The sequence below is a fragment of the Chionomys nivalis genome, chromosome 5 (assembly GCF_950005125.1).
Source record: "Chionomys nivalis chromosome 5, mChiNiv1.1, whole genome shotgun sequence".
Taxonomy (NCBI): domain Eukaryota; kingdom Metazoa; phylum Chordata; class Mammalia; order Rodentia; family Cricetidae; genus Chionomys; species Chionomys nivalis.
Window position 1 is genome coordinate 16,026,181 of NC_080090.1, and position 17,430 is coordinate 16,043,610.

Sequence of the window (17,430 nt, forward strand, 5' to 3'; positions counted from 1 at the left end):
TGAGCTTTAACAAGAGTGTGTATAGAGTCTTCTATTTGGGGCAAGAAGTCGAAGCATGTAAGTCTGCATAAAGCTTGGCAGCAGAACACACGAGAGGATTGCATGACTTTGGTAAACAGGAAAATCTAATAAAATGTACAAGTATGTTATAACTCCTCAAAGACAACTGGGATCTTAGGCTGCAGTCATAGAAATATAAAATGAGAAAGGAGATGGCTTTGGGCTGATCCTATGTAGAATCTCAGATTCGGTCTGAGGTATGGCATATTAATAGGGCTGTGGAGAAATTAAATTCGTTATGAGGAATGGGTCACAGTGAATGAGGAGTCTGAAACTCTACCTGTCAGTGTGAAGAAAGGAAGTGGGACAATAGCCAGCTCTGGGTGACTCTCATGGGTCTAGAGTTGCCACACCACCGAGGAGTCTTGTCCTCTGTGGTCCTGCACAGCAGAAATCGGGCCATAGAGGACCACAGTTCAGTTTCCCCTGGATGAGGCTTACGTGGAAACTGACTGTCAGGTATTTGGCTCATTCTCATCTACCTTGTGATTCAGACAGAAAGTACAGAGTACAGTCTGACATTCACAACTCTCACGTAGTGGGATAGTCATTTTGCAAACCACTATGGGCTGTGATTCAGATGAGTTTTTCTCAAAGGTCCTCTTGGGAGGTATGGCAAACTTTTAAGGGGTAGGGCTTACTGGGAAGTCATTGGGAGGATGCCTTCAAGGGGACCATCAGGTCCTGGTCTCTCACCTCACTCTGCTTCCTGGCTTGAAATGTCAATCTTTTTCTGACAGCCACTCCCCCCTTTACCATCTGGTGCCCTCACTGGAGGCCAAACCAATGGAGCCATCTGAACTTGTTCTTGAACCTCCATAACTCACAAGCCTATCATTGCTTCATAAGGTATTAGGCATCAGATACTTCGTTATAATTGTGCAAAGCAGAATAATACAATACATATTTTGGTGAAGATACACATACATACATACATACACACACACACAAACAGAGAGACGGAGGAGGACTTCAGGCCATGGAGGAGAGTGCTCAGAGGGAAGAAATTTGCTGCTACACAGAAGCTGACATGGTGCCACACATAAGGAAAGAACCTGCCGGAAATGGGCACAGGGGGTTGGTTTTTATGCGAAGGGACCCAGAATGATGTCAAGCAGAGTAGCACGGCTAGATGGGCATAAACCCTGCTCTGGCAGCCTGTATTAAGAAGATGACTAACTCCCAAGTGACTTCCCTCCCTTGTCTGTCTGTCTGTCCCCACCCTCCTACAGTAATTAGGAACATTTGAACAAAAGCCCTGATTGTGCCCTTGGGGTCCTCTTTGGTACAGAGCTCACTGGAACCGTGGTTATAGTAGGCACCGCAGGTGGCATGGATCATCTCTGAGCAAATACATGTCTGCATTAACTTGGAAAGAACCTTGAAGTTAAAATTGTTCCTCCCTCTCTCCTCCCTGGAGCAGTTTACATGAAAAGTTTTACCCTTGTTTGCCAGGAGATAGTTGCCAATATTGTGGAGGGAGGTTGGCAAGGAGTCCTTTCCTGCTTGGCATAGGGTGTGTGACTTTATTCCTGTGAGTGGATGCGGAATAGCACATCTGGTTTCCACCTGTAAGGCGTCTCACCTCAGCCTCTTGGTGAGGTGGATCACATTATGGAAATCAGTAGACAGGTGACAATGAGGACCCAGCAAACAATGTGGCGATAAGGCCCAAGCGTTGCCACAGATATGTCTGGCATTGTGTAAGAGACAGCCATTTCTCTTGACAGCTTGTCAAACATCTAATCCTGAAATGAAAAGCCACAAGGTTAGCGTGGCAGTCTGTTTCAAAATCAGTGCATTGCCTGAGAAACTGCTTCCCCCAACCTCTGGAGGATCCGTTCAACAAATGCGAAACATCCATGCCGCAGGAATACAAAGGAAAATCAACAGCTGTCAATAACATCAAATCACCATCTTCAGGACATGAACCCCTTCTGGGATCAGAGCCAGGGCTCTCCCCTAAGAGCTGACATAAAGAGCCCTCAGCTTGCAGTTCTTCCCAAGGAAGTGATGCTCTGGAGTGAGGTGTTGTGCCTCAGCTGAGAGGAAACATCTCTCCTGGTAGGTTCGTGAAGATAGTATTCCCCTTTCCGTTACGGTTGGTAACGGAAGCAGACTCTGCAGGCATGGGCAGCCGAAAGCAGATTTCGTGGAGAGGGAGAAGGATCTTTGCACACATGGGCTGTCTGTTCAGGCAAGGCTTGCCGTGTCAGGACACTGATGGAGAGGGCTTGCGGCAAGGTTTAGGAGGAGTTGGAGCAGTGAAGAGACAGGCGGGATGGGGAGGGGGGACCCCGCCCTCCAGGCTCTTCCATTCTCCAGCCTCTTTCCCTTCAGTCTGTCAGGCTCAGGCACTGTGTCAGGAAGAGATGCGAAAGACTGTCATATCTCTGCCATAGGCTTTGCATACCCCAGGAAGCTTCCCAGTCACGTCCACGACACCCGGAACTCCACCTAGCTCACAAGAGGACACAAAAAGGTTCTCCCCCATTTTTAGATTTACTTTTCACTGAGACAGGCGTTTCATTTCCAGCCTACCTCAAAACATTTGACTTTCTCAGGGCCCTGCATTTGACAGACGGTAGAACAAGCTTAGGTTTGAACCAAGCTCTATTGATGATGATGAAGATCTGTACTGTTTCTTCTGTCGTTTGAATTTTTTTTAATTCTTTTATTTATTTATTTGTTATGTATACAATATTCTGTCTGTGTGTATGTCTGCAGGCCAGAAGAGGACACCAGACCTCATTACAGATAGATGGTTGTGAGCCACCATGTGGTTGCCGGGAATTGAACTCAGGACCTTTGGAAGAGCAGGCAATGCTCTTAACCATTGAGCCATCTCTGCAGCCCTGTCGTTCGAATCTTTAAATGTTTTTCTCCAAGTGGAATCCCAGCCTCAGAGCAGAGAAGTACAGAGCTACTGTGGGAGGGAATTAGGAGGCAGGTAATAGATGCCCAGTCTCAATATGGCAGGGCATTGGAGGAGTTGGGTCCCCCACATACACCTTCAGCTGGTGGTGGAGGAAGCCCCATGTCATCAGTCCTCCAGCGACCTCTGTCAGAGAGTGGGGATATCAGTCAGCAAAGGTGAAGTTAAAGGCTGGACCAAATGCCACACACCAGTAGGCCCAATTACTCAAGAGACTGAGGGAGACTGGTTTACCAGAGCCAGTGATTTGAGGCCACCCTGAGTAGCAAGGTGCAACCCATGGGAGTAGAATATCACATGGTGGCTCCATGAAATTAATTAATGACTTAATTAACATGTGGTTAATCAGAAAGTTAGTGCTATTGAGCACTGGATCTTCTTGTTCTTTTTAAGATACCATTCCCTTATTTATATATATGGTACATATATATAAACTGTTCTTGATTTTTTTTTTTTGAGACAGTAAATCTCTATGTAGCCCCAGCTGTCCTGGAACTTGATATGTAGACCTGACTGACCTCGAACTCACAGAGATCCGTCTGCCTCTGACTACCAAGTACTGGGATGAAAAGTGTGCACCACAGTGCACAGCTTTTAATATTTTCTTTCGGTGTTTGAGTTTAAAGGAAGAATGCAGTTCCTTGAGTTAAGTATAGGTTTGAGGGTCACTTTTGTTTTCTAGTAAACACTAAATATAAGGCCCACTGGAACTGCGTGTCTTCAGATGACGACCTCGTCTGCTGCAGGCCTGTGCACGGGTGTGGGTTGTCCTCCGTGCATGTCCAGGACTCAGATGAGTCAGGAGCAAACATATGCTTCTCCTTTCTCAGAAGGGATTCTCTCTTTTAAACAGAAATAATTCCACAGTAAATAATTTGAAGCTGAACGAGAGCTTTAGTCCAGTCTAATAAACACCTTCCTTCATTTCCCAACCAAGCCGAAGGAGAAAGCGTGTGGCTGTGTGAAAAGGGGACATTTCCTTGGGAATTTTAATTCTCCTAAAGTACAGCCTGGGTTAGAGGAAGGTTTGTTGAGGTAAACAGAATTTCCTTCGCTAAGATGGTACTTGAATATGTTTTTGTCTCTCAAGTATGTTTCCAGGCAGCTCATCTGTGCAGAATAATGGGCGCCTCCTCCCCCCTGTGCCTGGAAGCTCTTCAGCCTTTTAGACATCTCCACTTCCTTCTGTGCTTTCTTGATGAAGACAATGCATCCTTAACTAAGTTAATAACAGAGTGGGAGCAGGTTCTGGCCCTGTGCCAGGCGATCATAAGCAGCAACTCGGAACGGCTTCCCGACATCAATATCTACCAGCTGAAGGTGCTCGACTGTGCCATGGATGCTTGCATCAACCTGGGGATGCTGGAGGAGGCCCTGTTCTATGCCATGCGCACCATGGAGCCCTACCGGTGAGTGCAAGGCAGGGCCCACACCCGGGGTCTTCACTGTTAAGTCACCCAGACTCTGCTCTTACATCAAGTGTCCCACTGGCTTTCAGTGTGTGAAACTAAGCCTTGTTCCATCCATTCCTGTTTCTTCACACACTTATCAGTCACTGGCGAAGCTGTTCCTAGGTTCCTTGCACTATGGTTGTTTAGAAGTGAGTCAGACACCGTCTCTTTGTGGAACAGGAGATTATAAAACAGTGTGGGGCTTGCAGTGACAAAGGCAAGCAGGCAGGGGGCGAAGAGTGACTCGGTCCTGTTGTTGGACCACTGGTCCGGGTGAGGGAGGCAGATGTGCTGCTCTTTGATTGGTTTACAATAGTGATGGTTCCAGAATGGATATTTGCCAGAGTGCTTGTATACAGATTGTTGACCCTTCTAGCCACCTTGTGATTACATAGTCGACTACTCTCCTCCAATGGGTCATTGCGTCAGAGAAGAAACTATTGGTGAATTATGGGTAATTCATCACTGTGTGTGTGTGTGTGTGTGTGTGTGTGTGTGTAGCTCTATGACCCAGGCTAGCCTCCAACTTGTGATCCTCCTGCCTCAGCCCCCTTTCCAGTACTGGGATTTCAGGACTGTGCCACCATGCCTTGACTGCTTCTTGCCTCAGCTCAGCTCCTCCAGGTTGGGTGGGTGTTTGTTCCTGGCTGGTCTTATAATGTGGAGGGGCTTTGAGGGGAAAGGGAGGTTGAAAACCAAGTGCTGGAATTTTGACACTGCTGGCCATGGGACTCCAGTTTTCTATGGGCTAAGAACAGAAATTGAGCCTGGGAGCAAGCCAGTGGGGAGGACATGGGGCAGATGAATAATCTGAGATCAGGCTGCCCAGTGCCTGGCACAGGACAAGGTTGACACAGGGAAGACCTGGATACCTGGGACATAATGGAGACAGTTCCAGCAATGCAGGACACCATTTCTGGAGGACGTAAACCTCCCCATTCTGCAGATGATGCCAGCACGACCCAGCCAAAGAGGGTGAAGCCCAAGGGGATTCCAGGTCTAGACCTATGGGACATGGGACAACAGGTATAGGGAGCGGTTCAAAGTGAAACAGGTGGGGCCCAGCCTGTCCCCACTGGAGGGGAGCCTGAGGTGACAGGCGACAAGGAGGGGCAATTACCAGGCTCTGCACGTCTATGTCAACAGGGAGAGAGATAGCAGACCTGTATGACCCAAGGTCAGCGGTGAGATCTGGGTCAGGACGAGACGTGGGCCGACAAGAGCCTGGAGATAGCCACGGGCCCCACTACCAAGTAGATGTCAGAGACACGCAGGCCAGCCGGGGCACCAGAGCCAAGGGTGTTTCCAGACTTTGGCAGGTGGCTGCTTTTGTTCCCTTGTGGTGAACGGCTTTGGAGCTGTCTGAGTCAGCTTTAATCTAACTGCCTGGAGGGCTGAGACCGGAGACTTTCCCATGAGCCGTGGAATGTCTGTGCAGGGTGAGGAATCTTGTGGGTTTTCTGAAAGTATGAATCGAACACAGAGAGATAAGGCTGCTTTCTCAGAGCCTGGGTGTTGACACGCCAGGCAGACCCAGATGGTTGGCACAGTCTCCGAAGGCTGGGGCCTGGCTTCAGGAGCTCAGAACATAAGCAGCACAGTAAATGGATGGACCCAGGCCAGGAGCTACAAACTGAGAAATTCCACCTTTCTCCAAGGCTCTGTGGCAGCCCTGGTTCTCTGGCTGGTCTGTGGAACAGATTCTCTTTGCCCCAGGGTCCCCTTCTCTTTAACATTCACGCTATCCTGCCAAGGTCAGTCTGAAACAGTCATTCATATTGCCCTACCAGAAGGCCCTAACAGTCCTGAATGCATTTTGAATCTTTTGTCAACACTTACAGAGACTTCTACACAGTGTTGACCCAGCCCCAGTTAGCTGGTGGTTTGATTGACCGACACTTGAATCAGACAGCTTTCCGCATAGGTGAAGCCAAGTCCTACCACAGCATACTCCCTTGCGTTGGAGAAACTTTTGGTTGTATTTTTTGTGATGTGGGCCAGCCAGCCACATTCTCTCTGAAATGTGTGTTCTGTCCTTGTGCACAGTGTCAGGTTTCCAAACAAGTCAGTCTCTGTTCCCTAGAGCTCTGTAAGAAGTTCCTTGCAGCTTGCTGTGCTGCCCCACTTCCAGTGAGTGGCACTTGTGGATTAACCGGCAGAGCTCTTTGGAAGCAAAGGCTAGGGACAGTCGAGAACCAGCACAGTTCAGAGAAACAGGAGCACACTTTGTCCTTTTCCCTGGAGCTCAGGAGAAGTGAAAGGTCACATGACAATCTAGGAACAAGAAGGGGGTGGGACGGTGGTGGCGATGGTTTTATATGCTATCACCTACACAGTGGCCCGTGGCTGCTCTTGAGGGACTTTTGTTTCCGTTTAGCCAAGGGCACAGACAGTTCGCTAGATCTGGGTTACTGAGAGGTGATTGAATTGCCATCTGCAGGAATAATTTGACAATGTCAATCTGCTATTTGCTGGGCCTGGATTGAGGTCAAGTTTCTACTAGTGAACATTTTGTCATTCATGACCTCAGCTAAGCTTTGGCTGTTGACCTTGGAGGACAGAGTCCAGATCCCATTTTTATCCAGCCCACTGCTTTCAACCCCTGTTTTGTTACTCACTTATTTTTACTCAGTAGATCTTACTTAACTTTATGATGCAATTTAATACAGACCTTTTTTTTATTATTAAATCTTCCACAAGGCAAGGCTGGAAATACAACAAAATGTCTAGATTAGCTCCTAAGAATATGAACCTCATTGTTTTAACAGATGCATTGTGTCATCTCAAATTGTGCCGTAATTCTATTCCCATTCTATTCACTGTGTCAAACAATGCCATGATTCACATCAAATCAGGTGATTCTTCTTTGCATGCCGATGTGGTCAATCTGCATGCTATATCCGTACGAAACTGCTCCTGCCCTACCATAAGTTATACTCCTTTTAAATTTGGCTAGCTGTCACCAAATTGTGCCCTACCCACCACAAGGTCACTTTATCCTTAAGGGAATATGAGAAAGGATGAATCTATTAATTTATTATTATATTATTTCTGATCAAAATTTATTTTGGAATTTATCTGGGCCTTCTCCATCCTCTTAATCAAAGTCCGGGGCTGAGATTTGTCAATACTTAGTTTTGTTCATAAATAATCCTTTTGTGGTACTTGAGATGACACTGTGTGAGTTACCTGGGAGAAATGCAGAGAAGAAGCCATGAAAAGAACACTTAAGGTCTGCATGAAGATGTCCTGTGCCACAGAAATCTGGAAGAAAGGGGGTACAGTGTTCGCCTGGCTGTGCTGGATGATCCAAATCTTGACTTAGTTGCAGACTAAACTATGGCCCAGCTCTGTAGCTTTATTTCTAGAGGAGAAATTGAGAGCTATTTTTGCACAGAATTATCCAAGGCTATGACATTTGTTCCCCTCTGGTCCCTCTGTGGAAAACAAAACTGAAAGGCAGGTCACCATGGGCCTGCTTGTTTTGGGGAACACGGGACTAGCGACTGGCTTCCCAGCCCATCCCTACTACTCCAGGCCTCCTGCTTTCGAGTAAGAGCTGCGTATTTGCACAGAGCTCTGGGTGACGAAGGACCGACCTAGGTCAGTCTGGCAGCATGGCAGGTCAAATTATAGACTCTGCTGACTGTGTCCCCTGGCTTAATGGTGAGACAGAAATGACAGAACGACGGGGCGCTGCTGGTGTTTGCACAGCCCCCGAGGTGATCGCAATGGCCCCTAGTGTGCTGGACATGAGAAAAGCCCCTGTTTCCACACCTCTGGCCACACAAGGCCATGCGTTTGACACTCCTGACCACCAAGAATGGCTGCCTGCCCAGCGTTCAGGAGAGCTACTTTCCATCTCACTAGGTAGGACTGCCCAATCAGCCATGGCCTTTATCCCACTAGATAGCCCTGCGGCTAGACCACCAGTCCCTGCACATCCACAGCCACTTCTTGTTCCTCCCTGGCCTGTTATGACTGCACTGTCCAGTTGTCCTCCTGTCCAAGTCCATGTGTGAGCTCCCATGTTGGCGCATGCCTGTATTATCCTCAGTCTTGCCTATGGCTAAGCTAGAGTCTTAGGGATCCTTTGGCCAGTGGGAGGTGGGCTAAGGGACCATTTGTACCAACAAATGCTGACCCGTCTCCTGCTCGCCCTTACAACCTGGCTTTCTGGATGCTTGATGGGAGCGTGGCAGTCTCCTGCTTCGTATGCCCAGTAATTTTTTCATCAAAAACATTTATTGATACTTCTTCCATGCGCAGTGATAAAGTGTCAAACAAGCAGGCAAAGCGGAGCACTAGCCCCGGTGGGACTCAGAAATAACGGTCAGCAGCCAGATGTTTATCACATTTGGATTTTTCCAAGGAAACCGAAAAGCTGAAAGCCTGAGGAGAAATGCTAGGACCAGGCCTGACCAGTGATGGATGAGATTTTTCTCCTTGGATCAAGTACTTTTGTTTCCTCTGATTCATTGACTGATCTTAACATTTCATTCAGTGTTCTGTCTCCTTCAAGCCTGATATAGACAGGGGGCTATCTCTAGCCCAAGCCTGTGCTATAGCAAGCATGGCTGGCCCTAAATGCCCATTGAATATCACTCTGCCATCCTCTGACCCAACCAACTCCTTAACAAAACACCAGCATCTCCGTGGCTTAAACAACAGAAATTTCCCTTCTCACAGCTGTGGAAGTCCAAGGCTAAGGTACCAGTAATTCTGGGTTTTGTCTGAAGCCTGCCTCCTTAGTCTGCAGATGGCGGGTTTTCATTGTGTCTCTGTGTGGTACCCCCTCTACAGGGGTACCCCAGAGGTTTTTCTATCTGTCTCAATCTCTTTTTATAAAGCCCCAAATTGGATTAAGCCTACCCCCAAAGGCTTCATTTTAACCCAATTACCTCTTTAAAGATCCTATCTCCAAACGCTGCCTCATTTGGAGGTCATTTACTAGGGATTATAGGAGGATTAGGATTTGGCCATTTTCTTGGCGATCCGCATCCAGCCTTAACCGCTGCCTTCTCACCATTTCTAAAAATTACCCGTATCAAGGATTGGTTCTGCTGCATCTATGTTTTCATGAGGTAGGGTCTAGTAGAAGTCACCTGTCATTCTTAGAAAAATAACCCTTTTGCCTGTAAGGGTTCTGCTTGAGTTCAGGAGATCCAAAGTTATGTGGCAGCCTCTGCCAGCATGTGTAGGGGCAACTGAGCTGACCTTGGAGACTGCCTCCCTAACCAACCATGTGGACACTAGCTGGCCAAGGAAGGAAACCAGCGACTGCTTGCCTCCGGCTCAGAGTGCCCACACTCCAGGACGGAGCCTTATTGCCGAGTTCTGCCGCTTCGTGTGCCAGCTCACGGGGCTGACTACAGAACCCTGCTGTTTTCCTGTCTGGCTTGTCTTGGTGGGTGATCTTTCATTCTGTCATTCTCTTTTCTCTGCTGGGTCAAGGATACTAATGCTCCCTTCCCTTCAAATCCTGTCACTGTGGATGAATGCCCAGGAAGAAAACCGTTCTCCACCCTTGGTGTTGGGGCATAGGAAACCTTTACTGTTTTGTGTTCAGTCATGGCTATGAACAGTGTGTGTGTGTTTCTGGGCTTCCTACTTATAAAAGCATTCCCAGAATAAATACGTTGTCCACCCCACTTCACTTCTTCTCCTATGCATTCCCAAGCCATTACAGAAGCTCGTTGACTTTCCTGATGGCAAAATCTTCACTTTCTTATTACAACAAATTGTAGCATAAGCCACGGGCCGAGAGCGGAGCCTCGGGAATCTCTGGGCATGCACGGATTTTCTTCTGTTGAATCAATTTGTGGTCGGCTGCCCTTACAGTACAGAGCTGCCATTTCTCTTCCTTTTCTCACCTCTTGGAAGAGAAAGTAGGCAAAATAAATAAAAAAGGAAAAAAAATCCCATTTTCCTCAGTAGGGAGCACCAAGAAACCAGCCAGGCCTGAGAAATGGGAAATGGCGGATATAATTTTGAAAGACTTAAGACTTAAAAAAAAAATGTTTCAAACTAATCTAATCACATATAAAGCACATGCATTATGACTATAAAAACTTGGTCTATATGCTTCTATGCCATTTATTCATGTATTTTGAATGAAATCCTTATTGAGTTTTTAGAAATTCTCCAAGGGTGCATGAATGAACTGTCAATTAAATTGCACAAATAAAACTGATTTCTCCAGCATCATAAATTTGATCAATTATAGAGCATGGCAATAACACTTGTAAAGAACAGTAAGAGGTCCTTGAACTGAAAAGATGGGAAGTGAATGTCCTTCAAAATTATAGTTCCAGTTTTTGAGATAGCCACATTATTTTGAGCAAGAAAAACACCCTCTGAACTAGTTGATATAAAGCCCTTGAGCTTGTTAAAGCAGACTGTCTTGAAAAATGGGCAGTAATTTTATTGTTCAGTGTATTCGAGGGAAGCGGCCCAGCCAGCTGCTAAGAAAGACAATGATAACCACAGCCCTAGAATGAGGAGAGGACCCTGCTCTGGTGGTGATGGGTGGGGCGGGGCGGAGAGCGCCCTGCTCTGAGGAGAGTGAAAAGGATGGTAGAAATTGCTCTTCCTACACAAAGGGTGCCAATCATACTAGCACTGTCCTTCAGAATTAGAGAGGAAACAGTCTTCTCTCACTTGTAATGGGAAGTATCGCTGTAATGTCCTCACAAAGTGAGATAAATCGAGCCCACCGATTGTAAAAGCATCTCTGGCTATTTATTATATCAGCATTCTAGAGGAAGAGGTGAAAGGACCCGAAGAGTCCGCCTCCACCTCAGCTTCTTAAACCAGAAGGCAATGGCTGTGATTTATTGAGAGACTGCTGTGGTCCAAGCACTTGCCCATTCTTGTACTGCTCACAGCCCCGGTGAGGAGAAGCTTAGCCTGTCTGACCTTCTAGAGAATGCGGCGGGTGCTCTCATGACTGGCCCTCCAGGGATAGAGCCATGGCTTCAAGCGCAACCCTCTGCTCCGTTTGTTTTATTTCTTTTCGAAAAGTGTTTGAGTCAGAGTGAATCTGAATTCTGGTTTGAATAGCAAATATCCCCAAAGTACATTTGCCATGTGTTGAAGCTTTGTTTCCATGGTAGCTAAAGTTGAATGGACCATGGTGGCTTGGACTTCATCAATGGATGGATCTGTTAAGGAATTCATAGCTGAATGACTATTATAAGATGGGACTTAAATAAAGGGTATGTCTTGTCCCTAGCCTCCCCCCTACTCCCTTCTTTCTCCCTCCCTCTCTTGCCTTCCTCACTACTGTGAGGTGAGAGTTTTGCTCAACCACACATGCTACAGTTGTGATGTTCTGCTTCATCTTAGACCTAAAAGCAACAGAACAATCCACCCGTGGGCTGAATCTCTGCAACCGTGAACCCAAACAAGCCCTTTCTCCGTCAAGCTTGATGGGCCAGGGGGTGGGGACCGGGGTCAATATTTTGTCACGGTGAAGGAGAAGCTGTCTGACACACCAGACTGGCTTGACTATAAAGCAGAGAGCTGTGGTGGGCTTTCTTCTTCCCCACCCTCCCTTCCCACTGTACTAGTGATAGAAATCCAGTTGTTGCATGTGTACACAGACAGGCACTTGCTGCCCACTAAGCTGCACAGCTAGGCAGAACTAAGATGTGTCAGAATCCCGGGTGCGAGGGTACAGGCTAAGCCACATGCTGCCCTTCTTTCCCTTTCCCACACACACTAGGAAACAGCTTCCAGCAGCCCCAGTTCACATCCTTCCAGCCCCACAGCAGAGCTGTGTTCACTGCTCCCCAGTGTGCATTTTGGCGAGGCCACTTTGAGTCTCACAGACACCTGGACTGAGAGAGGCAGGTGCTGACAGCTCCATCAGGAGTGCCAGGTTTGGAGCCTGACAGTGGTGTTGCATACCTTTGATCCCAGCACTCGGGAGACAGAGGCAGGTTCGAGACCAGCCTGGTCTATGGAATGTGGGTTTGGCATGGGACATCTATCCTCCAGTAGCCTTGAGAGTAAGTGGATACTGAACTAGAGAAACAATGTCCACGGCGCTCTTCTCAGAAATAGCCTAGTAAAGTGTCACATCAAAGAGAACTCAGAGGGAGAAAGAGACAGAGAAAGCCGCAACTCCATCCCATCAGAGTTCTGCAAGAGTCGGTGCCTAGAATCTCAAAAACAGCACCAAGATCCTTTGGGGCCAAGCTTACTGCTTGGAAGAAAGACTTAATTAAAAATATATGGGAGGCAGGCAAAGTCACCTCTGAGGGAAAGAAGTCACAGACACGGTGTGCCTGTAAGGTTCTTGGGCTGTGGTGTGCACTGCCCATTTCTGGCTGTCAGCGGCTCTGTTCATGCTGGAGATGTTGCCAGGAGAGTGCATCTGGATAGCAGCAAACTATCTGCAAGCATCTCTGGGACATAGCCCATAGATAGAAAACCACGGACTAGTGAGATGAGTTACACCTTTGAAGCAACGTTCTGCCCCCTAGTTATTAGCAGATTGATGGGCTGTTCAGGGGAAATGAATAGGGATATGCTTCTAAGTGGCCTTTAAAAAATGGTCTAAGTCAACATTTTTATCTGAGTGAATATGATGAATAAGTAGAATTTATGTATATCATATTTTTCAAGGGATTCAGTGCTGGGAAGAATAAATAATATCTTAGGGGACTAAACCAGGCTCAAAACCATCGTTTTAATCAGAAACATTTGGTCAGTACCAAAAATGAGTGGGGGTATATCAAAAGTCTACGTTTGGAGCTTTCTAAGTAGCACTATGGTAATACAAATGACATCTGTTTCTATATTGATATATGTGTGCATATATTAATGCATATGAAGCATTCTGATCAGCTGTATGAGAAGCATTTTTAAATTAAAATAGTTTTTAACCATTAGAGGCTAGATTTTAGGTCCTAAAAGCATCCAGACTTCTGACTGCTAGGGAATTGGGAAATTCATTTGGTGGCTGCACTTCCCCAAAGCAGAGTTCTGGGCAGGTGCTGTCTTTTTAGCTGGCATTTGTAAGGGACCCCGACCCCTACCTGGCTGGCCTTGTCCATCCGGGTCCATTGACCACCGTGGGCTTTTTATAAACTCTCAGCGTTGCCTGCCAGAACTGTGTGACCCTTTCCACGGTGGCTAGTGAGTGGACAAAGGAAAGCTGAGGAGCTTCTACCCAGGCCATCAAAGACCCAGAGAAAAGAAAGAAGGCAATGAGTTTTCAATTGAAAGATGGCTTTTAATCTAAAAATAACTAAATAACAGGCACTAATAGCTATTAAGCTAGGTGAATAAGATGTAATCTATCCAGGTTTACAGAAACACAACGTCTACGTCAAGGAATCTTTTCATATTTAGTCAGTGAGACTGCTTCTGATCATCCATCAGCCGTCTGTCCCCACGGCCCCAAGCACAGTTACCATCTTTACTCCTGTTTAAATGGTGTTCTCCAAAGTAAGTCCCATGGAGAAGATGTTCTGCTGAGCTTGTGAAATAGTGGACTAGCTAAAAGTGGTTCCAGGACAGTGTGCTGATACCAAGACTCAGCCCATCTGAACCCGGATCACCATGTATTGTTTGCAAGTATGTAAATCTGTCAGCCATCACTTGGCGGTTTCATCAGATATGTCCAGTCTGGGTTATTAACATCAGAAGCTGCTCCTCTGACTTAGTTGGGCTACCCTACCCAGCTGCATCTGCTGCTGTCTCCCTGTTGCTACTTCCTTTGAGTTCTTAGTATCATTTCTATTTTGATCCCTTAAATAATATTTTCAAACTTTTATAAACTAATAAAATGATTTTAAGCTGAAAAAAAAAAAGCATGGAAGTAATCCAGGTATGGTGGTGTATATAATCTAGGAAGGTAGAGTCACCAGAAACTCAAGGTCAGTCTTGGCTACATTGCAAGTTCAAAACCAGCCTTGCTCCACGAGACCCTGCCAAATAAATAAATAAAGAATCCAAACTAACTAAATGAATTCTATTTTCTCCAATTCTCATCATGCTTTACATTAAAAATAAATCATTCTTTCATTGGCTGCCTTGAAACATCGAATAACATAATGCAAATTCTCTCCTGCTCTCGGAGCTGTGGCTAGCTTCCCTACTTTCAGCTGTGGTAGATGGAAGCTTATTTCGTTCATTCACTGTAGAAAACTCGAATATAAAATTTTCAAAGTCATTTTCAATGACAGACACAAAGACCTGTTGCCGGGCTCCTGAGAGCCATTGTCTCAGGAGCCTGTTGGATTCGATTCCTTTGATCTCCTAACTTTGTCCTACTATAAGTGATCTAGCATGGCTCTTTGATGTGTTTAGGCCTAGGCAATTTTTTTTTCTTTCATTCATGCAAGGCCATTTTATTCTAAACCCTCTTGTCTTCCTATCATCTCTGTGGAACTTTGTTTTCTCTTTTCGCTGTCTCTGTCTTTTGGAAGATGCTCTGGTAACATGTTAAGCCATGTTTCTATGTCTTGTGTCCCTTGCTTTGTGTTTAGAGGCTCTCTTAGACTTTATCTTCCAGGTTACTTCCAGCCGCCTTTTCTTTCTCTTGTGGATTCTTCATCTTGGAAACCTAAGTCTTTTTTTAAAAATTTCTCTTCCATTTTCTAGATGATTTTAGTTTTCTGCAAGCTCCGTATTTCCCCCCTTTTTTCTTTGTTGCTAATTTTTCTTGAATTTTGGATATTTCTTGGTTTCTTATATTTTGAAACAGCTTTATCCATGTAAATCACATACCACATAATCCCTCCATGTAAAGAATAGTCCATTGGCTTTGACGTCCTCACATGGGTACATACCCATTACTACAGTTTTATTATATTGGCCCAAATAAAGTCCATGCTCCTGAGGGCTCTCCACCCAATCCTCTCAAACACAAGCTACTCCCACCCCCACCCCCAGGCAATAACTGTACCTTCATCTTTGTAATAAAGTGTTAGGAAGCCTGGCTTGTGCCTCTGGGCTTCCAGAATGGAATCCAGTGGTAGGGAGGGAAGGAAAGCCAATGGTAAGGATCAGGAATATAGAGTTCAGAGAAGAACTGGGTCGGCAGATGGGCTGTCCTGCTGCTCTGTGTTGAGCTGGTTCAAGGTCAGAAAACATTCTGTTGTTGTCGATGATGTGGTAGGATAGAATCTGTTCTGTTTGAAGCTGTCTCCTGCATGAATGACCTAGCACACGGGTATCATGCATTGGTAGATTCAGTGCACACAGAAGGTATCATGCATCCGTGTGCTCAGTGCACACAGTAGGTTTGCATTGGTAAGTTCAGGGTCATGCACCTGATGCTTCATACACTGTGTTCACATGCTTATCTCGTCTTATTTGAACACTTGGATGAGGCTGGTTTGCTACTGTGTTCGTCAGCAGTATTTTCCTAAAGACGGCCCAGGGCATTACATTTTCAGTGTTAGGCACCAGAAGATCAGAACCTAGATCCATCCTTCTGCATACAACAGACTTGATTTGTCTTCATTTAGCGCTGAAAGCTGTGGCTCAGAGAGAGCCAAATGCCTTACCCAAGGTCACACACCCAGTAAGGGGCAAACTATTTCACACCTGAAACATTCTTCCTACTACCTGTCCCTCAAGATGACAGGCAGCTTCAGGGTGACACCTGTGCTTAAGGACCTAGCATAGGAGGTGGGGCTTTCTCTGAGGTGGGCCTGGTGTTGCTGTAGGTGGGAAGGACAGCTCCTGTATGAGTCAGGGTTCTCTAGAGGAGAAGAAATGATACAATGAGCTTGTGTGTGTGTGTGTCCATGTCTGTGTGTGTGTAATTTATTAAAGTGGCTTATAGTCTCTGGTCCAGCTAGTCCAACAATGGCTGTCTACCAACAGAAAGTCCAGTCTACGAGGATGGGTGTCTCAGCTTTTCTACAATATGTGCCAAAATCCGGAATAAGTAGTCTCTAATGCCAGTGACGGAATGGACTTGCCAGCGAGACCGAGGGCAAGCAGGCAAAGAAAGCAAGCTTTCTTTTTCCATGTCCTTTAATAGGCTGCCAGTGGAAGCTATGGCCTAGATTAAAGGTGGATCTTCCTACCTCAAAAGACCCAGATTAAAAATGGTTCTTCCCTCTTCAAATGATTTAATTAAGAAAAATCCCTTACAGGTGAACTCAGCCAGTTGGGTTTTAGTTGATTCCATATGTAGTCAAGTTGACAACCAAGATAACCCTCACAAATCCACAAATGGGGAAAATGCTATCTCCAGAATCCAAATATGCCTACTAAACATTGTGGTTTTTTTCTTGGTGTTGGGAGGGTTCAGGTGTAATAGCTTATCCTTCACATTAGAAGGACTATCCCTGCATGCCCCACACCACAGGCCTCTTAAGAATTTCACTGATGTAGAAGGACTTTGAATTTTGGCTGAATTTATTTCCCATCCCATGATGCACCTATGTGTTACCAACAAGTCCAGAGTGGTTGCTGCCTCCTGCTTCCTTGGTCCAGTTAGCATAGTGTCATCAATTTAATGAACCAATGTGATATTTTGTGAAAGAGACAGATGATCGTGATCCTTTTGAACTAAGTTATGACACAGGCTGGAGACTTAATATATCCTTGAGGTAAAACTGTAAAGGTATACTACTGGCCTGGCCAACTGAAAGCAAATTGTTTCAGTACCAAGAAAAGGCATTTGCTAGATAAATGGATACAGGAGATGCTATACCACATCTACTATGGCAGCTGCGATTGGAATCACTACTTAAGTTTTCAATAGTCAGTTATCATTCCTCACGATTCATCTGTGTTCTGCACTGACCAGGTAGGATAATTAAAGGGAGATGTGTTGGGAACCACCACCCCTGCATCTTTCAAGTCCACGATGGTGGCACTGATTTCTGCAGTTCCTCCTGGGATGCGATACTGTCTCTACAGGCAACTCCAATGGCTTCCATTTGGCCTTTCCAACCAATAGTAGCCCTCACTTCATAGGTCAGGAAACAGATGTGGGAATCCTGCGAATGTCTA

At 46.0% G+C, this 17,430-nt stretch overlaps 1 protein-coding gene across 1 annotated transcript in view; it reads left to right on the forward strand.

Annotated features, from left to right (window-relative positions):
- Smyd3 (SET and MYND domain containing 3) overlaps window positions 1–17,430 on the forward strand; it is a 553,720-nt gene that overhangs the window by 461,639 nt on the left and 74,651 nt on the right. Inside the window, exon 10 of the mRNA XM_057770627.1 lies at window positions 4,230–4,404. Coding sequence (XP_057626610.1) covers window positions 4,230–4,404 — 175 coding nt within the window. The remainder of the gene's footprint in view (window positions 1–4,229; window positions 4,405–17,430) is intronic.